The sequence below is a fragment of the Zymoseptoria tritici genome, chromosome 9 (assembly GCF_000219625.1).
Source record: "Zymoseptoria tritici IPO323 chromosome 9, whole genome shotgun sequence".
Taxonomy (NCBI): domain Eukaryota; kingdom Fungi; phylum Ascomycota; class Dothideomycetes; order Mycosphaerellales; family Mycosphaerellaceae; genus Zymoseptoria; species Zymoseptoria tritici.
The window spans coordinates 1,164,535-1,186,714 of NC_018210.1; the positions used below are offsets into that span (position 1 = coordinate 1,164,535).

The window sequence follows — 22,180 nt, forward strand, 5'->3', positions numbered from 1 at the left end:
TCAAATGGAGTGATGATACCTTAGTGAGCGTTTCTTTTCGCGCCGACATCCGATCCGGTGGAATTGTGCCGTCTCAGCGCTACCAAAAAAGTTAACGTCACGATAGTCCATCTCCTCTTCCAGACTCATCCGCTTCCTCTCTTTGTTTTCCCACCACCGACAGCCTTCGCCCAGCGAGTCTCGTTTTATTGTTTGTTTTCTGGTCGTTATGCGCGCGTACATTGACTTGTAGTAATACACCCCGACCTCGTCCTCGACCATCTCGCACTTTCCGAGCCATTGGGCCAAGTCCGGAATTCCCCCGCCTCATCAACATTGGACCTCATCTCGAAACACCCCACCAGCATGACCCTCACCGACAGCGCGGCGGCGCTCGTCAGCTACGCCAGTTCCTTCGCGTTCCCTCCTCTCCTCTCGCTCTCCCGCGGCGCCATCCTCTCCCTCCTCCGCAACATCCAGGTCGGCTCTCTCCAAGTGACCGACTCCGATGGCAGCATCACGATCTGCGGAACGCCTCGCCGTGCCGGCGAGGTTGAAGACGAGAAGACTGTATATACAATCCCACACGCTGAGCTGAAAGTCACGAACGACCTCTTCTGGGTGCGACTGGCTCTCCTCGCCGACATGGGTTTCGCCGAGTCCTACATGCTGGGCGAAGTGAGCTGTCCCGACTTGACGGCTTTCTTCAAACTGTTCATCGTCAACAAAGCCCACCTCTCCAATGGCACGACCTTTTCCTCCAACCTGGCCGGCCGCCTGTCTGCGATCATCCGCAAGACCAACACCCTCACCAATGCCCGCCTGCACATCTCCGCGCACTACGATATCTCGAATGACATGTTCGCCGCATTCCTCTCCCCGGACATGACCTACAGCTGTCCCGTCTGGCTACCACGATCCGATCCACAGTCAACGCAAGAGACGCTCGAGGATGCACAATACCGCAAGCTCACTCGCTTCATCACCAATGCGAAGATCAAGTCCAGCGACCACGTTCTTGAGATCGGCACAGGCTGGGGCAGCTTCGCGATCCTAGCATCCCAAAAGACCGGCTGCCGTGTGACATCTCTCACCCTCAGCTCCGAACAAAAAGACCTCGCCGAAGCCCGCATTCGTGAAGCAGGTCTCTCCGACAAAATTACCGTCCTCCTCTGCGACTACCGCAGCCTTCCCGTTCCCGCGGAATCCGAAAAGTACGACAAAGTTGTCTCGATCGAGATGCTCGAAGCCGTGGGCGCAGAGTTCCTGACCACCTACTTCCGATGCATCGACCAGCTGCTCAAGACCGAAGGCGGCGTCGCTGTGTTCCAATGCATCACCATGCCCGAATCTCGATACAAAACATACTCCGCATCTGACGACTTCATCCGACGGTACATTTTCCCTGGCGGCCACTTACCGACTATAACGCAACTCCTCGATGCGATCCGCACTGGCTCCTCCAATGCGAAGACTGGCATTGAACCACGTCTCATTCCGGAAAGTATAGAGAATATCGGCCCGCATTACGCGAAAACGTTGCGACTATGGAGGCAATCGTTCATGCAGCAGTTTAGCACGAAGATTCGACCAGCGTTGCTAGCGGAACACGCGGCGGGTGAGAGAGGAGGGAAGAAGATGAATGAGGAAGATGTGGAGGTGTTCAAGAGGAAGTGGGAATACTATTTTGCGTACTGTGAAGCTGGGTTTGCGACAAAGACGTTGGGAGATGTGATATTGACTGTCGGGAGAGAAGGGGCGGTGGAGATGATGGAGGACGTGCCTTTGTGAGGTGGATGGTCAAGGGGTGGGCCGTAAAGAGGAGGATGTGTGGGCTGGTACCCATCTTGGTGAGGTGCTGCTGGTTGGAGATCTGGTTTCCCATTGTAGATGAACGGTGATACCCTTCTCAGGCGATGAAGTTGAGTAGGCGATGTTGGCGGCGAGTGGACCATTACAGATAGATGACCTGAATCGAATCGACTCGACCCTGCACAGGAGTCGTTCCACACTTGAAGCAGACGCAAAAGTACTGGTCGTGTTGTGCGGCAGCAAGTTGCTGGTAATATTGTCCGCGCTGTCAAAACTCATACAAATCCCTCTACTTCCTCTTCGTCCTCTTCTTTTTCTTCTTCTTCTTCGTCCCACCCCCTGCTCCACCTCCAGCACCAACCCTCTCCGTAACCGGCAGCTCGTCCGCAAACTCATCGTCCTCCTCCCCATCAATCAGATCCAAGTCCCCATCGCTCTCCACCACATCATCCTCCTCCTCACTCTCATCCTCCACACTCTCCTCCCTCGCCTTCCCTCCCTTCCCCACTTTCCGCGGCTGCCCAAAAACCTTCCGATTCTCCACCTCAAACCCCACCTTCTCTTTCCGAAACAACGCCATCGTAGCCCTCGCGTCTTCAATCGAACTATGCTCTCCCGTCTGTATCACCAGTCCCAATTCCGACTTTGCCAACTTTCTCAACGCGGGCGGTTTCCCTCGACTTTCGACTCGATACTTCGCATACCGCGATGTATCCCGTATATCCCTCTTCGGATGTGTAATCATCAACACATTCAAGTCATTCCGCACCGCGTGTCCAACCAGCACTTTCCCCTCTAACAAGTCCGCTATGTCCCTCTGCACCACCTCAAACGGCCGCGCGAAGGGGGCTCGCATGTGGTGCGGTTGTATACCCGAGACGTGGGTGCGGTAGTCTTGGACTTTCATCCCCGCTGGGGGGAGGACGTAGGAGTCGTAGACTTGTTGGCCGTGGAAGTTGACGAGGGAAGCTCGGGCGAGGAGGTTGTCGACGTGGGGCGGGGGACCGGTTCCGACCATTTCGCAGTCGAGGGCGAGGAATTTTCCGGGGACGTGGGTCGGGTGGTGGCCGATGTTGATTTGGTCGGTGGGTTGGGTGAGGGAGGTTGTTGTGGTGCCGTAGGCGGCGGAGATGTCGGCGGCGGGGATGTCGTGGTCGTGGATTAGGCGGGAGGCTTTTTGGGCGGTTGTGGTTGATGTTGGGGTGGAGGTGAGGGCGCCCATTTTAGAGGTGGAGGAGGGGCGTTTCTTGCGGGGGAGGGAGGTGGTGTTGGCGTCGGAGATTGTGAAGCGGGACTTTTTGATCGCGGAAGGAGGTTTGGTGTCTGTTGTCGAAGGTCTCTTTCGTTTTATGCCGGCGCCATTTGTTGCTGCTTTGATCGATGCGACTTTTTGGTCTTGTCTTTTGCCGGCTTTCAGTCTTTCCTGTAGGATCTTCCAGTTGCTCGAGATTTGGCTGAGATCGGGGCCCGCCATGTCGTTGTGTTAGAGGGAGGTCATGTCCAGTTGATGTCGAAGTGGAAGAGGTCTAGAAGATGTCGGACTTTGGGGGAACTTTTTGCAGGTTCAACAGCCGATCACACCGGAGACAGCTCCGTCGCTTTCGGTCGCATCTCGAACTGCGACGACCAGGTTCGATTCCACTTCGATTCATCGCCAGAATTACACAATCATCCGAATACTCATCACATTTGGAAGACCATCTTGCTGGACATCATGGCGCCTCACGGTGATAACAAGCATGGCGGAAGTGGAGGAGATGATGTCAAACCAGAGCGAGGCATGGCCACGCTTTCGACATTAAGGTGAGTGCTGGGATCACATGCAAATATGCCGGGGCATGCGACTAACACATCGCACAGAATCGGGACCAAGGCCATGGTCAAGAAGGTCAGCGAATGTCAAGTCGCTGTCGAGAGCGAATACAATTATCTTGCTTCTAACAGTCATGCTGACACTCCACCAGAGCGACGAGACACGCAAAGCAGAGATCCTTTCCATGCAGACAAGAAAAGGTCTCCCAACCTTCTACGTCCACTACGAAGACTTCAACAAACGTCTCGACGAATGGGTCTCTGCAGATCGGCTTGACCTCACACAAGAAGTCGAGTGGCCCATCCCGGAGAAGCCTGACAACAAGACCAAGCAGAAGACTGCTCAGCAGTCCAAGTCCCAACAACAATCCAAGACCGACTCGAAATCACAAACGAAAGCTGGACAGAAACGGTCGAGAAGCGGGACAGCCACGCGAGAAGCCTCCGCTACGCCAGACGTCCCCGCGAAACTATCACGACATCCTTCAAAGGCAGGCGGAAAGGAGAATCGTGATCCTCTCCCTACGGTTGCTGTAGAAGATGTCGATGCCGGCACTCCGCAGCCCGATGATGAGTCTGCCGTCGATCTCGTTGACATGCAAGAAGCCGCGGCGTCCGCGAAAGCTATTCCCGACACAGTCCCCTACTCCCGTGAAGAAGAAATAGAAAAGCTCCGGACCGGAGGTAGTATGACCCAGAATCAAACCGAAATCAGCCGCGTCCGCAACTTGGAGCGAGTTCAAATGGGCAATCATGAGATTGAGCCGTGGTACTTCTCCCCCTATCCAGCCGAATTCACCGACTGCGACATGGTCTATATTTGCGAGTTCTGCCTCTGCTACTTTGGCAGCAATTTTCAGTTCAAACGCCATCGCGGAAAGTGCCAGCTGTTCCATCCTCCTGGCAATGAGATCTACCGCGACGACAACGTCTCCTTCTTCGAAATCGACGGTCGGAGGCAAAGGACATGGTGTCGCAACCTCTGCTTACTGTCCAAACTCTTCCTCGACCACAAGACCCTCTACTACGACGTCGACCCCTTCCTCTTCTACTGCATGACCACCCGTTCCGAGCACGGCCACCACCTTATCGGATACTTCTCCAAAGAAAAGGAGTCCGCAGAAGGCTACAACGTGGCCTGTATTCTCACCCTCCCACAACATCAGCGAAAAGGCTACGGCGCCCTCCTCATCCAATTCTCCTACGAACTCTCCAAAATCGAAGGCAAACTTGGATCCCCAGAGAAACCCCTGTCCGATCTCGGTCTGCTCGGGTACAGGGCTTACTGGCAGGAAATGATCGTCGACGTCCTCCTCGAGCGGGAAGCGGAGAACCCCGGCAGCACGGGTGGTATCGCGGTGGAAGAGCTGGGCGCCACGCTGGCGATGACGACGAATGATGTGCTGCATACGTTGCAGAATTTGAATATGCTGAGGTATAGCCAGAAGAACCATGTGATTGTGTTGACGGATGCGGTGGTCGCGGCGAGGGAGAGGAGGAAGGAGAAGGAGAAGATTAAGGGGAAGAGGTTGATTGAGCCGGAGAAGTTGATTTGGAAACCGCCTGTTTTTGCGGCGAGTGCGAGGACGTGGAATTGGTAGGGTGGAATTGGGAGGTGGGATGGGTTGCTTGGGAAAGGCGTTTGGTGGGATTGATACCCGGGTGATATGGATGAAGCTAAGATTTGAGATATGCGGAGATGCGCGACCGTGATCGTGATGCGCGATATCGATGCCTGGTACTTTGCCCAGTGAGACACCGCTTTGCGCATGGGTGCCATGCCGCAGGGGCGAGGTGGCCTTGGCCTTGTTTATGCCGCATCCGGACATTCCTCACATTCACATTCACCTGGCCATCCCGCTCCCGCACCTTATCTTGACTTCAATGTCAACTTCGACCTCACCTCCTGAACTGGCGCCGGAAGACTGTTCCCCTATCCTCAATGCATGTGTATGTAGCACCTTCAATGAGTCCGTTACTCTCCTCTGCGTATACGCCTATGCTTCTTCGGAGCTTGGAACTACATTTCATCGGCCGTTTCTTGTGTATCTTATGGCCTCTTTGCCTCTGCCAATGTGAAGCACACGTACGGAAGTAGCAGTATCCACTTCAGACTTCGTTACGACTTCGACCCCCCCTTAAGATATCCAAGCTTGATACTGAGAGCCTCTCTGTCCTTGGTATGAGCGAACTGTGACGGCTTCCGTATGTTATGTGCACCTGCATGCTGATGCTCTGTAGGCCGATCAAGAAGATCATTGAAGAAGACTTGAACCTCCTTGAATCAGACCCATTGAGAAGGGCACGCATAGGCCAAGGCAGCAACGCCGAACGCCATCTTATTAGACGTGCGAAAATGGTAATGCACGATCGTCCGAAGGAGTCTTTCAATATCGGCCGACAGGAGTTGTTCGATATCAATGTCTGAAGTCTCACTTCCAACCAGTATCTACTACGATCGATCATGCAAGACAAGGCATGAGAAGAATTTGATCTTTTTATCATGTGCAAGGACAGCTGATAGGCACAGAAATTCACTCGCCTTGGCACATATGCATGGCGAAGTCCAAATTTCGAAGTGCAAAAATAAGACCTCAACGTCGACCGAACACGCTGAAATTTCCTGAGGTAAGAGCAGACGAAGAGGAGAGCAAGGCAGTAAAGAGGGAGAGCGCCAATGTGGCAAAAAAGGTCGTACCAGGGCTCGAACCTGGGTTCCCTGAAGATCAAGATGTACTCAAAATCAGCTGTTCCAGATGTTAGCGGAGTAACGTCGAACGGAGGATGACTTTAGCTTACATGTGCTCACTGTGGCAGAGTTAGAGACTGAACGATGGTCAATGACACCAAGGGTGTGACTTGCCCACTACACTATACAACCGCATTGACAGCTGATTGGCTTCTGATATAACTTCTGCAAAGCCGGTGCGTTTATAATAGTTCTAGTCAGTTGCGACAGTGCCGAGCCTATGACGTGTTCGAGTTAACTTTCTTTAATACCAACCAGCAACAGACCATACAGACCATACAGAAGCAATGCTACACGCGTGTGTCTACGCGGACGTATGTTATATTCGCGCGCTCCCTCGTGTTTAATTAGTGCTCTTTATAGTATGGTTACCGGTAAAATTAGCCGCTTACTACTACTAACTAGATGTTTACTATTCCTTACTAATAGCACTAGTAGTAACTATTACTAGATTAGGAAGGAGGTCGTAAAATAAAGCTTATATTGCTAGTGTATCTACTAGTGTTATAATAGTCGATATCTCTTTAAACTCTAGCGTTTTAACCGCTCTTAATAAGCTAATATTACCCTTCTTCGTATATTCGTATTATACTACCGGCTCTTACTCCTTATTAAATACTATTATTCTATGTGTTAGTAGTCTATACTAGCTTCTTAAATAGTTACAGGCCTTAATAATGTCCTCTTATAGGTAAGAACGACGGTATCCGATTAAGTCCCTACTAGCTAAGAAGGCTCGTTTATCCTTATTACTTATAATTAGAATAGCTAGTATATTAAATGCTATAAGAGCGAGCTCTAGCTCCGTATAGCGGCGTTCGAACTAGTATTAAAGGAGGTTAAGGGGCTCGGTTAGCGTATCTTATATATAGTCGGTAGCGATATAGTTATTAAGGGGATCGACGCGTACGAAGGGGCTATTAAGTTTACGTCGTTTAAAGTCTCGGAGGTGTTCGTAAAGGTCGTCGCTCTCGAGAGCGCGTATAGTAGAAGGGGCGGTAGAAGGAGCGGTATAAGGGGTAGAAGGTCGGTAGTTACTATTCTAAAGGTTAATAATAAGCTCTCGAACCTACTTAATATAGCCCTATTATTTAGCGGTACTATAAAGCTAAAGGTCCTCGAACTAGCCTATTTTTAGTATTAGATTAAGGACGACGGTAGCATATACTATTAGCATCTTATTAGCGAGTTTCTAATACTTCTTAGCCTTTAGCTATACGTAGTTATAATAAGCTAAGAGGTAGCTAAACTACTTATTAACTAGGGCTTCCTCCTTAAATTTAGCTAAGAACTTAGAGGTATAGTCTAGCGTAAACTAAAGCGTTAGATACTACTTAAAGAAGTGCTTCCTATTGCCCTAAGTAGTTATTATTATAAGTTCGAAGACGTAGAGGGCGTTATAAAGTCGCTTAATCTACTACTAATTGTTCGCGGTAAGAGTGTTGTCTCGGACGGTGCGGTCGGATCGGAAGAGCCTATAGAACTTTATAAGGCGTTCCCTTATACTCTACGCTCGGCCGAGTATATAGTAGAAGGAGTTCTAGCGTATAGAGTTGTCTTAAATAAGCTATAAGGGTATTGTTATTAGTTAAAGGAAGAAGGTATATATTTTAAAGTTAGTATTCTTAGCGGGGGGTAAGGGGTTGCGGCTCTATAGTAGCGGCCGAAATTCTAACGGTAGCTCCCTAGCGTATAGGGGAGCTAATTAGAGTAGCCGCTAACGAATTTTAGCTATTCCCGTACTACTTAAGCTCTACTAGCGTTAAATCTCGAGATTCTTAAAACTTAGATTTACTTACCTTTAAATTGTTAAATATTACCGCCGCGCTAGTATAATAAACCTCTATAAACGCCTCTATCCTCTACGTCGACGCCCTAATCTACCGGATAATATTATATAGCTTTCCGATAGCTCCGCGGTTACGCTAGAACGTATCTACCGCCTCGAGAGCACCCTTCTCGACCTACTACTCTAATTCCTTTATCGCTTTACTACTCCCCTTACCGAGTAATATAGCCTTAGTAATAAGGTTGTTAATATAGCTAAGGTAGCGGAGGCGTCTACCCTTACGCTATTTAGCTATACGGTAGGGATATAGTACCTTTAGGACTACGTCGATAGTAGGGTCGTTATTAGAGCTATTATCGGCTATAAAGTATCCGGTACGTTTCTTAATACTATATTCCTTAATAACCTCTAATAGTAGTATAGAGATATTAATACTAGTATACTTACCGCGGAGCCTTCTAAACGCTAGCCTCTCGGTCCTCCTTTTACCGCTCTTATCGACGAAGTAAGTAGATATACTAAATATCGTATACGAATTCGGACTCGTCTAGCCGTCGAACGAGATATATATATTACTTAGTGCCTCCTTTAACTCCGCCCTTAACGCCTCCTTCCGAGCCTAATACTTAGCTATTACCTACCTCTAAATCGTCGAAGAAGCGCGAGGAAGATAGCCTACGAGGCCCTTATTTATAAAGGATATAAGAGCTCGGAAGTACTCGTTCTCGAGTATATAGAAGGTAATATAACAATATATAATCTAGCGTATAAGAAGGTGCTTAAAGCGATCTATACTATTAGTAGTTACGACCGAGATTATAGAGCTAACTATGCCCTTCTAAGCCTCCTTCCTTACTACGTTACCGTCCTTATCGATGCTATAGACCTTTAGTATATAAGTTAAAGGGCCTATGTTGCTATTAACTACCGGCAGCACCTACTTCCTTCTCTCGTCCTTATAGAGGTAGTAGTAATAGTAGCATTTACCGGTGTCTAGATACACTAGCTACTTACTATACTTCTATATCTTACTCCTTCTCTTACGGAGGCTCTTAAGGCTTACGAAGTCTAGCTAACGTATATATCTTATACTATTAATGCTAATATAGTTAGGTAGTAAGGGCTTGTCGTATCTAGCATTAAAGGGATTAAGGATAAGCTTATCGGTTAATCTACCGGAGGTTAATAGCTATTAGAAGGCTATAGCAATAGTGCATTAAGAGGCTAATAAATAAGGGCAATAAGGGCAATAGTAAGAGTAAGGAATGTACGCGATATATAATAACAACGCGATAAAAGGAGGTGCGGTAGTATATCTATTAATCCTATTAGTTCGGAGCTATTTCCGCTAGTTACCGGTATATACGTAAACCCTTACTACTACTAACTAACAACCCTAACCCTAAAGACTATACTAACTAGTAACCGTATAAACTACTACTAGGAACTAAGCTAACTATACTATAAAGAGCACTATGTTTAATCTCTACATTATTCTTCTACTTTATTATCTCTATTGTCTCTATTACCTCTATTTCCTTTAACATGCCTATTATCTCTATCTTTACTATTATCGTCTTTAGACTCCCCGTTGTCCTCTAGTTCCCTTAACGCTAGTCGTAACTACGTCGTAAGACGAGTTAGCGCTTTTACGCGGTAGTCGAATCTTAAACTAGTACTGGTCCTACGCTATTCCTCGCCTACGCCGCTACCTCTAAGCACATCTACATAGCCGGTATATTTACTTAATAGCTTTACAAACTCGTCCTACCGACTAGGCTTGTCGCTCTCGGTCCTTATAACGTGCCTTAGAGTACCGATAGTTAATCTACGGGTCTTTCCGGCTATCTTCGCATTAGACTTATAGACTACGAGAATGTCTAACCGGAGCTAGCGTATAGTGTAGTATAGCCTCCTTATCCTCTTAATAATTTCTAAATTAGTTGTACTAGCCTCTTCTTCTTACTTATCTACCTAGTCTTCCGGTCTATCCTCTCCGTTATCTCTACCGTTATCGGAGTCTCGTCCCGGCCTACTAGAGTCTCGCGCGGCTATCTCTACGGATCGATTATCGACATCCGTCGTAATACTACTCGCTCCTTTACTAACCGAGCCCTCGATAGATAAGCTAGTACTGTCTCGAAGATAATCTAGCCGTAGCGCTAAGCGATTCGTACGTAATTGTTTCGCATTCCTATCTAGACGAGCTACTATTAATAGTGTCCTTACGCGTAGCACTTCTACGTACTAGACTTCGAGGTTAGAGTTATCGTTAGAGTTAGGAACCGTTATATTACGGTTACGAGTAGGAGCTAAGGATATTAGGGGAAGGATAGGCGGTAATAGGATAGGCGGTACCGGGACGATAGGAGGCGCGGGGACTATCTCTTCTTTATCTCTATCGTCTTCCGAATTAGGGATCGTTATATCGCGGTTACGAGTAGTCGCCGAGGATATAAGCGGCGTCGGGATAGGCGGTACCGAGATAGGCGGTACCGAGATAGGCGGTACCGAGATAGGCGGTACCGAGATAGGCGGTACCGAGATAGGCGGTACCGAGATAGGCGGTGCCGAGATAGGCGGTGCTAAGATAGGCGGTACTAAGATAGGCGGAGGGGCGGGCACTACGTCTTCTTTATCTCCGTCGTCTTCGGAGTTAGAAGGAGTACTATCGTCTCGTACGGTCGTTACCGATAATATAGGTATAAAGTTAGATAAGGGCTTCCCTTTAAGGCTAGAGACTTTCGGCACCTCTACTAGAGGGTCCGCTATTAGCGAAAGCTCCTCGACTTTATCGTCGGAGTCGAGTAGTACGATAGGTACTTAGCGCTATTTTATTACTATAGAGCGGATGTTTAGTACGATTTCCTTATCCTCCTCGCTATCGGAAGTAACTACTATCCGTCTACCGCTCCGGGCGCGTCTAGAGCGTATAGCTAGTATTAGGTCGTTATTCTTACTTTACGCGGTTCTAGACGGTCTCCCTATAGCCGGGCTAGGCTTTCTCGAAGGCCCTCCGGGGAAATAGATAGAGTCGACTCGGCGGAAAAGGCTTATAGCGCGAGCGGTCGATTTAAGCGAGCGCTAACGGGACTCTTCCTTAAAGCTGTTTAGTATAGTAGTCGACTCTCGTATAATTCTATCTAATCCGCTCTACCTAGCGGTAGATGTACGTCCTTCCGCTCTAAAACCTAGCTAAGACTCTCTACTCTACGCTTCGCCGTAACCGCCTGTGTCACATCTGCCTCCGCCGAATACCGACAATCGGCATCTAATCCCCTACCTTAGCGGCATATGCACCCCTACTAAGGCCTTTTAAGCTCGTTTAAGCCAGATTGCGCCTGTATTATAAGGATATATAGAATCTCCTCCTTCCGAGAGAGTATCGAATCGAGTCTGTTCTAAAGTAATTTATACTGCTACTCTATTCTTAACTGCACCTTTTATATACGATTCGATCCTCCCTATAGTATAACGAATTACTTCCGAGATAGCTTCGTCTCGTCCCGGCCTATTAGGGAGCAAGAGCACCCGTCGCTATACGAACGAACCCGCTAACGACCCGAAGACTATAGAAACCTCTACTTAGACTGCCGTTAGCGACGACGAAGACGCCGAAGGCGGGCCTAAAACCCCGGAAGAACCTATCGGACACTAGGATGCCGCTAACGAGGGCGAAGAAGAACTGGAGAACACTCTACCCGGGGGAGAAGAAGACAATATTAATAAACAAATCCGTAAGGAAGAGGCCGCTACCGCTAGATAGGAGCGCCTCCTCTAGCTTAGCCTTCTCTAGGCACGCAACAAGGCTATAAGGGACCGTATCGCCTAGGTATAGAACGGATCTATCCCTACTGTCCTACCCGATGCCCTAGTTCGGCTATCTATCCCTAAGAATACGCTCCTAAAGGCCCGGAATCCCTATATCTTCGAGGGAAAGAACCGCGCTAACTAGGAATAGTAGTAGGAAGATATTAACCGAGCAATTAACCGGGCTAGTATAGCTACCGACGAAGAAAAGATAGAATTCGCTAAAGAATAGATAGCGAGACCCTAAAAGCAGCACTAGAAGCGCTACCTTCTTAATAAGGCACCCGTTCGGCTAATATAGAGCGACATATAGCTCGTAATACTAGATTCTATAGGTATAAAAGACGAACATACCTAAAGAGCTATAGACAATATTAAAGAGGCTAAATAGGGCGACAAGACCCTAACCGGGCTAATAAACTACCTAAAAGAATAGTAGGATAAGATCGGTTGCACCGACATTCCTAGGATAATCTATAAATTTAAGGGAGCTCTTACCCCGGCGGTTAGAAACAGGCTCGAATAAGGCTAAGTTACCCTTATAACCCTCGTAGATGCGGAGGAACGAGCTAATATATCGTACCGACAGATACAGGAATTTAACAAAAAGCGCTTAGCGAAGACTTCCGTCGACGAAACTAACAGAAGGCGCCTAAACAAAAACAATAAGCCCCCGAGTAGGCTAAGAAGGGCTAAAACCCCCCCGAAGGCGGCTAATAAGGAGAAGTCGGCTACCGCCTACTAAATATATAGCAAAGAGGGCTACCGGCGCTAGGAATGCCCCGATAAGGACTAGTCGGGAAAAGGGAGAGCCTGTAGTAGATCTCCTCTAACCGCTACGGGTTAAGTCTAGTACTTAGAGGCCTAAAGAAAGGCTGCCGAGCTAGGAGGAATTACCCGAACTATAGGGGAAGGGCTAATACGCCTTAAAGTAGAGATATAGGGTCCTAATAGGACTAAGATACTCCGAGCACTACTCGATTATAGAGCGCAAAGCAACTTTATAGATAATATAGCAGCTAAAGAGCTAGGCCTAAGCCCCGAGTTAGGGCAAACGGCCTAATACGTAGCACTAAACAGCTAGAGGATAGCTATTTAGGGAGAATGCCGCGTCCTGTTTAAAGTAACGGACACTTAAGGACACACGAGAGGATATATAAAAACCTTCGTAGTCGGAAGAATCTATAGGTTCTAACTAGTCCTCGGCATACCCTAGCTAGAACGATAGAACCTAAGGGTAAACTTTATCTGTAAAAGCATTACTTAGAAGGGGACGAAAGGTAGATAATAGAGGCCGGTTAGGCTCGTCTTACCCGAAGAGTTCTAGAAGGACGCCTCCGGCATCCCTTCGGGGCGCGTTTAGGCCCTTGCCGCTTAATACACAGATAACGCGCTAAAAGAACCGGAATTTCTAAGCGAATTCTCGGATTTCGCAGACGTTTTCGTAGAAGGAAACGAGTCCCTTCTCCCTAAGATAGGGCCGAATAAGCTTAGTATCGACCTCGAAGAAGGCAAGGAGGCCCTATACGGCCTATTATACAACCTTTCTATAATAGAACTAGAGACTCTGCGCAACTACCTTGCTAATAGCCTAGAGAAGGGGTAGATCTGCCCCTCGACCTCCCTAGCGGGGGTAGGCATCCTCTTTGTAAAGAAAAAGGACAGTAGCCTATATCTATACGTCGACTATAGGGCCCTTAATGCCGTTACTATTAAGAATAGACACGCCCTGCCCCTCGTCTAGGAATCGCTAGACTAGTTAGCGCCGGCAAAGTTCTTTATAAAGCTAGATATACGAGACGCGTACTATCGCATCCGAATTAAGGAGAGCGACTAGTAGAAAACTGCCTTTCGGACAAGGTATAGCTACTTTAAGTACACTATAGTCCTATTTAGGCTAACTAACGCCCTAGTAGTGTTCTAAGGATATATAAACTACGCCCTCCGGGGCCTACTAGACTACTATGTTATAGTATACCTCGACGATATCTTAATATACTTACAAGACGCCGAAAGCTACAAGAAACACGTTAGGATAGTCCTCGAGAGACTTAGAAGATACCGACTCTTTGCTAAATTGTTAAAGTATAAGTTCTTTAAGCAGCAAGTTAGCTACCTTAGGTTTATAGTAACCCTAAAAGGGGTCGAAATAGAGGTAGAAAGGATCTAAGCTATCGCTAACTAGCCCCTTCCGGCCTTAGTTAGGGATATTCGTATCTTTATCGGATTTGCGAACTACTACCGCTAGTTTATTAAGTAATTCTCCCGCATAGCTAGCCTACTAAACTACTTAATAGAGAGAGGCCTAAATAGTGCTAAAGGCGGACACCGACAGAGAAAGGAGGAATTAGTTCCCCTCGAACTCCTTCCTAACGTAGTATAAGCATTCTAGCAGTTAAAGACTAGGTTTATTAAAGCGCCTATCTTACGGCATTTCGACCTAAAACTGCCTATCCGCGTCGCAATAGATACCTCCGGGTTCGCCGTCGGGGCAGTACTATCCTAACCGCATAAAACGGAGGGCAAAATGCACTAGTACCTAGTAGCCTTCTTCTCTAGCAAGATAAACGCGGCCGAAAGGAACTATAACATACACGATTAAGAGCTTCTCGCTATAGTCGAGGCCTTTAAGCACTAGAGATACTACGTTAAGGGCGCTTCGCACTAAATTAAGGTCTTAATAGACTATTACAACCTAAAATAGTTTATAACAACTAAGCAACTAAGCCGAAGATAGGCAAGATAGGCAGAGTAGCTGTTAAACGTCGACTTCCACATAACGTACAACCCGGGGTTGCTTAATACCGCCGCGGACGGAGTAAGTAAACGCCTAGACCTAGAAGATAGGGACTACTTAGGACAGTAGATTAACGAAAGCGATAGTGCCCTTGTATTAGATACCCTTCGGTACTAACTAGGTCTGTCCGAGGGAATAACGGCCGAATCTAGCCCTGTTCGGTCTATAATAGCAGTTATAACCTACTATCTGCAGCTCGCTAGGACCTACTACAGCAAAACGTATATAATAGCGAGTACTCTAATAAAAGAATTATTAGACTCCCCGCTAATTAATATAATACGCGAAAGCCTAAAACATAACCCTATAGCATCGACAGTCGAACTAGCTATAAATAACCCGGATCCGCCGGAATAGACCTAAAGGTAGGCTATATAAGGCGAATTCCTCTTCTACGAACAGAAACTGTACGTACCTGCGGGCCTAGTACGCCTAGCAGCTCTCTATTAGTGCTATAACGATCCCCTAGCTAGCTACTTTAGTTTTAAACGGACCCTAGAGCTGTTACAACAGTCGTTCTACTAGCTAGACATAAGAAAATATGTTAAGGACTACGTAAACAGCTGCTAGATATGCGATAGGGCGAAGCTATAGCGATATAGCCTATATAGAGAACTCTATACGGAAACTCTACTAAACGGGCCCTAGGAGGACCTAATATTAGATTTTATTACCGATCTGCCCCTAAGTACGTTTATAGGGCATATATACGACTTAATCCTCGTCGTTATAGACAGGTAGTCTAAAATAACCTACTATATTCCCGTACGGAAAGACATTAATACCGAAACCCTCGCGGAGGTCTTCCTAAGAGAAATCTTCCGCCTTTACGGAACCCCTAAGTTAATTACGTCCGACAGAGGACTAATCCTTATATCTAAGTTCTAGAGCACGCTCTACTACTACCTTAGGGTCCGAAGGGGCCTAAGTACCGCATATTACCCCTAAACGGATAGTTAGACGGAGCGTTAGAACTAAACGCTAGAGCAATACCTACGAGTATACTACAACTACGAACAGGACGACTAGGCACAGATGCTGTCGGTAGCCGAATTCTCTTATAACGATAGCGTTTATACGATAATAGGGGTAACACTATTCTAAGTATATAACGTTCGCGATCTAATTGCCGCTAGATAGCCCGACCTGCCCTAATTAGAGGGCAAAGCTCCTAGTACAGCGGAGATAGCGCACAGAGTAATTAGCCTACAGAAAACGCTACATAAAAGACTAGCTACGTTATAGGAGAGATACGTATAATACTACAATGCTCGCAAAACTACGAAAACATATAAGGTTAGCAACTGTATATACCTCTCTACTCGATATTTAAAGTCTATCCGGCCGTCGGAAAAGCTCGATTATAAGTATGTCGGCCTATATAGGATTAAGCGAGTCGTAAATAATATCGCGTATACGCTAGAACTGCCGGAAACGATAAATATCTATCCTACGTTCTATATCTCCCTACTAGAGGAGGAAAAACCTACTAAAATTACCGAACGGGCCTAAAAGAGCCTAAAGGAGATCCGATTAAAGGACCCCGACGTTTACGTAGTAGACAAGATCCTAAAGCGTAAGAAATAACACGGCAGATAGATATACAGGATCGCGTAGAAGGGTTAGCCCGCGTCTAAAAACACTTAGGAACCTACGACTTATATTAGCCCTGCTGCGATAAGAGCATTTAATAGAAGCATAGGAGGTACTAAGGACGGTAGACTAGCACGATAGATACACGAACGCGTTACTAGTTACTATTAAGGCCTAAAAGACACTAGTTAATACTACATAGACTCCTTAGTCCGGTTCCTAGTTACCTAAATATTTTCTCTACTTTAGAAGAATTTTACGAACCTAGTAAAATCCTAGGGGGGGAAATTAGGGGCTAAACGGGCCCCTAAGGACGACATTATTACATAACGAGAGATAATCGAGTATAGTAAAGTTATTTTAATTCTATCTAATCTATAAGTCGCTAAGTCGTAGTAAAAAGAAACAACCCGGGCGTTACCGCGCCTATTAGCTATAAAATAGGCCTAAAAAAGGCTAAAAGAGACAAAAGAAACACGAAAAAGCGCTTATATGCTTATTCCTTAGGCTCGAGGTCCCTAGAGAGGTCGTACTCGGTCGGACGGAGCACTCCCTCTATAATAGAGGCCTTCGAGCCCTTCTTAGCGCCCGTACGGGTATAGATAGTGTCTAGAGCGGCCGAAAGGGCCCAAACGCGACGCCTTAGGTAGTCCTCGGTACTTCCTTAGGCTAGAATAAGTCGCTTATAGGGGGTGTCGGGCACTTCTTTACCTTGCTAGGGTTAGTAGGGCACTTTTAGGCAAGAAGGGACCTAAATACTTACAAGCTCCCTCTTCCGCTTTATAGCCTCCTTAGCGAGCAACTTCTCGCGCTTTCTAAGTACAAGCGGTCCCTTCTAGTCGAATTCGTCCTTACCTTAGTGCAGATAGAGGCCGTTAATACTAGTAAAGGAGTTAAAGCGCCTAAAAGGGGGTTAACAGAGCCAAATAGACCCAAACTAACTATACATACCCCTAAATACGCACGTAGATCGCCTTATAGGCTAAACAAGCCGCTGCAGCTATCGCTTCGGTACTATCGGCGGCAATAGCGGCCTTACGGAGCGCATTAGCCCTTATAATGTCGCCTTTAACTAGTTCCGGCATCTTTTAACTATATTAGCCCCCGAAAGCCTCCTTTTAACCCTATGTATATATACCTAGAAACAATCGCGGTTAGAGCAATTGTAACACTTTAGGTAATATTCGTCCTTATTATTAGTTGCCTACTTATCCGGCGATTCGCGCGCAAAGAGGCAGAACTAGGCCAAATCGGCCTTGTTTAAGGGCTTGTTAAGGCAATTAACGCACGGATTGCCCTTAAAGATGCCGTTAGCAGCGAATTGCTTGCGTTAGGTCGCGATAAAGGCGGGTTGCGTTATAATAGGCTCGTTCGGTCGCGGATAGGGTCGTTTAGTAGGAATAGCGGTTTTTCGATAAAATTCGAGGTCGTCCGGTAGAAGATAGGGCTAAAAGGGAACTAAACGCTATATTAGCACTATACAGGCTACAAATGCCCCTTAGGGGGGCACTTTTAGACCTGTTTAGCCATCGGATAGGGTTAAGTTACACTTACTAAGTTTGCACAAGGTTGTTAAAGAAGAGAAGAATTCGAGGGATCCGAGCCTAGGTTTTAAAGCCGCGGTAGACCCCGATTAAGGCCTTAAGCTATTAAACTTAGCAAACACTAAAAAGAATTTACTCGAGGTAAAACCGTTTAGAGCGCGACGCTCTACGTAAGGAGGGGGGCTATATTATATCTGCCTCCGCCGAATACTGACAATCGGCATCTAATCCCCTACCTTAGCGGCATATGCACCCCTACTAAGGCCTTTTAAGCTCGTTTAAGCTAGATTACGCCTGTATTATAAGGATACGTAGAATCTCCTCCTTCCGAGAGAGTATCGAATCGAGTCTGTTCTAAAGTAATTCATACTGCTACTCTATTCTTAACTGCACCTTTTACAGCCTGCCCTATCGTTGTTACTATTAGAATCCTCTTCTTCTAGATCGTCGGTAAGTTCTTCCCTAGGCTCGATAGTTTCTAACCTAACCCCGGTCTCCTTAACAAATCCTATCGAGCTACTTCGCTCGGAGTTACTATAGCCCTCGTCCCCTCCTACGTCTAAGCCGAGCTAGATGCTATATCTAAAGTCGCGAGTCGCTGTAAGGGTCTGAACCGAAGTTGCGCACAAAGGTCCAGATCCGAATGTATGAAATTCTAAAGCTACCGAAAAGAAGATCTATCTAGAACAACGGAACGTCGAGTATAAGCTGTGTGTGCGCGTAGCGTCGCTTGGCGCATACGTGGCCTTCCAGTCGGCCGAAAGGAAGCTTATTCCCGATTCGGCCTAGTGGATTTCTAAACCGGCGTTCGTCCGTTAGGCGTTGGCCGTTGGGCGTTGGCCCAGGCATTGGCACAGCCGATGCAGCCTCAGGCACCAGCCTCTGACAGTCGCGTTAATAACCTCCTCCTACTTATTTCTACGCGAACGATCTCTCTAGCTCCCTAACGTCGCGATGCGATTAATATAATGTATTCGTTTAGACTTACGCGCTCTCGTTAATCTTTCGGCTACCTATTAAGGGCTCTAACGAAGTATATTCTTAAATACGTTTAAGTTCGTAGTTAATAGATATCTACTAACGCATAATATAATGCTATATAGTAAAGGATCGTTAGGATTAAATCTCGGGTATATACTAAAGTTTAGCGGCGTACTACTAGATCGCTTAGTGCTTCTACCTAAAGGAGTAATATGCTATATTATAAGAACCGAATCGGTTAGTAGATGTTCGAGCGTTACGATTATCGACTAAAACTTACCTCCCCTCTTCCGTCTCTTAATCTACTTTAGAGCACCGAGCTATCGATGTTTAGTCCGTAGCGCCTCTCCTCGGGCGTTCTATAACTATACTAGAAGCTAGTTACTAACCGACTACTATAGCTAAAAACGATAGGATCGCGGCTAGGAGAAGGGCGCTATCCGAAGTCGGGGTTAAATAACGGTAATAGCTTAGGCCCGTTAGACGGTAGATTCGTAGTCGTAGTTCCGAAGAGTACTCTATACCGCGGATCGATAGGTCTACTCGTGTTTAAAGACGCGTTAGTAGCTAACGACTCCGAGTCGTTATCCGGCGTATAATCGTTACTAGGCGGCGACGGCATAGCTACTATTTACGATACTAAGATTCTATAGGCGGACGATAATGCTATTAAGCTGTTTAACTCCTCCGACTTTAAAAGTTTCCCTACTTTTCGGAGCCGAAAAATAGTTAAGGAGGCTAAGCTACTTACGGTTTGTACATCTTTCCCTATACTTCGGGAATGTTCCTTAAAGACCTTTATTGTATTCTCTAGGTATAGGCGCGATAAACCTCGCGCTAGAATGTACGAGAATGTATACGTATAGATAACCGGAGGTTGTTTCCGTATGTGCCTATTAATAACTGTCCCGCTCTAGTAATCGCCTACCGTAGGGCCTTCTTTACCTCGCTCTCCTAAAATCTAAAATCTAAAGTATACGGCATATTACGCGATCGGACGCGATAGCCTCTACTAACGCTCCCGGCCTACCGTACGTAACCGTACCCTTAGTTAACATTTTATACCTACTTAAGCTCCCTATAGAGCTTCGTATTAGGATCTTCGAATACGCCTTTAGGTATTACGACTCCGCTTACTAGTCTATTCTTATCGATTATAGCGCCTTTTAGAGGTATGCCTAGGACTTTGTTAATGCTTATCGAGTCTTAAGGTAGGTTTAGCGTAAGATTTAGCCGATATTCTACGGTTAGTACGAGTTTAGTCTAAAGTTAATAGAAGTCGATGTTCCGCACCGCTATAGCTCGGATAGCTCGCACTTACCTACGCTCGACTCGGGTACGATAGTAGTATACGGTAGGCATAGGAAGTACAGAAGTCTTAGCACGCAAGAATTCTGCCTAAGAATGCCTAGTACGACAGCCCGTAACGAGATTAAGAGACTAAAGCTACGTCTACTCCTACCTAGTACCGAGCGCGACATAGACTTCGACTAGAGCTAGAATAAGGTATAGTATAAGCGTAATTCCGGCGATTTCCTCTAGCCTCTCGCTAACCTAAGTAAGCTTAGCTTCTTAAATCTAGAGTCTGTCGAGGTCTGTTTCGTTATTAAGCTCTATTTTCGAGGCGGCGACAACGCCGAACGCTAGGATCGTAGCTTTAAGAATTTAGTAGAGGCGGCTATAGATTAGATACAACTCTCGCCGAGGCCTATATTTATATACGAGACTATAGCGGCGTCTATATTCGACGTACCGTAGTCGCTACCGACCTAGCCGTCGCGTAGGACTAATTTAGATAGTAGTAAAGATAGTACTAGCGACCGAGATAAGATAGACGACGCTAATAACGACGAAGATGCTAGGCCGGGGGATAGTAATGTAGAAGATAAATCTCTATAGCGCGAGCTAGGATAGGCGTCTAACGAGGAGGGTTAAAATAGGGAAGATTAGACGAAGAAGGCTATTAGGATTAGGATAAAAGGACTATAGAGTAAGGTATTGCAATGTATAAGGTCGAGTAACTACTACTATTTCTAGACAACTTTTTAATTCTAGGTTATGTCTAAGCTTACGTAACGCGCTCCCTTCTCTACCTTAACCTACTATCTCCGGTTTACTCCCGGGCTATATTAATTAAGTCCGCGCTCATCGTCGCTTACCGCCCTTTAGTAAAGCTACTCGCGAGATCTAGACGCGGCATTCGTAAAGATAGTATAAGGACGCGTTAAAATATAGGACCTATAGGAGACCGTATATTATAAATACTACTCGTTCCGTCTAACAACGACTCGCTTAGTTAAGGTGCTACTTCTACTACCGTCCTCTATTATAACTACTTAAGAAGTGCACTACTATAGTAACACCTCTCCTAACGCCTCTACTTAGTAGTCTAGTAACGCCTACTCCCGACTATCGTAGGTTCGATTACGATAACTTCCGCGAGATCTATCCGAGTACGTACTAGTAGGAGAATGTTAAGAAGTACTAGGCGGTATACGGCGTCGGCTATTAATATATAGTAATAAGAGCATTTGTCCGATAGGACTATAGTATTCGTATAAAGACTAGGAACGAAGCCTCGGGTATACGGCGGGTACTAGACTTCGTACCTATATTCTATCTTATATATAAGGACTTCGAAGTAGGAGTTTTAGGCGCTTTGCGGGCTTTAGCTATAGGAATCGCTAGGACCTACGTATTTAAGTATACTTTTAAGAGGAAGAAAGTCGAAGGAGAGATCTTTAATACCTTATAGGAGTAGTCGGAGGATAAGGAGTTTAAAGCACTTATTAGAGATACTCTACTTATATTAACTACCGCGGGTTTCGCGTAAGATTTTACCGACTTTAAAAATAGTAGTCGTCTCTACGACGTAGCGATATTATACTACCTCGACCGATAGTAGCGACATACGCGCCTCCCGGGTCCCTACTCCGTAGTTATAGTCGCGTTTAATAGCGCCTCGAGAACAATTACTACCGCTTAACGACTACGCGATCCCGATAGCTATAGATCGCCGGTCCTAGCCTTCCGCCGCGTCGACTATAAGCGCCTCTAGGTATATACGCCTACTATCGATCTTAGCGACGTTAGTTTCGATAGCTAACTAGAGACATCGGCTCGGTTCTTACGACTATACGATCCGCGCTTCGCCTATAGCGCTCCGAGCCGCTACTTATACTACCGAGGCGTCTTCGATACTAGCTACTTCGCTATAAAAGAGAGGATGTTACTTAAAAAAGAGCGTAGATTATATACTATCGATACTCCGGATACTACGGATTCCGAAGCTCTTAAGGAGATAGGAAAGAGAC

At 46.6% G+C, this 22,180-nt stretch overlaps 3 protein-coding genes across 3 annotated transcripts; 2 read left to right on the forward strand and 1 right to left on the reverse strand.

The window, feature by feature from the left end:
• Nucleotides 1-155: 155 nt before the first annotated feature.
• MYCGRDRAFT_101230 (uncharacterized protein) lies at nucleotides 156-1,770 on the forward strand (the record flags this gene model as incomplete). Its single annotated transcript, XM_003849371.1, has 1 exon — nucleotides 156-1,770. One exon carries the CDS (start codon nucleotides 346-348, stop codon nucleotides 1,768-1,770), a length of 1,425 nt encoding a protein of 474 aa, XP_003849419.1.
• A 310-nt stretch (nucleotides 1,771-2,080) lies between these two features.
• MYCGRDRAFT_75621 (uncharacterized protein) lies at nucleotides 2,081-3,277 on the reverse strand (the record flags this gene model as incomplete). The annotated part of the gene is made up of 1 exon (XM_003849633.1): nucleotides 2,081-3,277. One exon carries the CDS (start codon nucleotides 3,263-3,265, stop codon nucleotides 2,081-2,083), a length of 1,185 nt encoding a protein of 394 aa, XP_003849681.1.
• Nucleotides 3,278-3,471: 194 nt separating this feature from the next.
• On the forward strand, nucleotides 3,472-5,204 carry HAM2402 (histone acetyltransferase, MYST family; the record flags this gene model as incomplete). Its single annotated transcript, XM_003849372.1, has 3 exons — nucleotides 3,472-3,594; nucleotides 3,652-3,679; nucleotides 3,756-5,204. The coding sequence occupies 3 exons, from the start codon at nucleotides 3,506-3,508 to the stop codon at nucleotides 5,202-5,204; spliced, it is 1,566 nt and encodes a 521-aa protein (XP_003849420.1).
• Nucleotides 5,205-22,180: the final 16,976 nt, after the last annotated feature.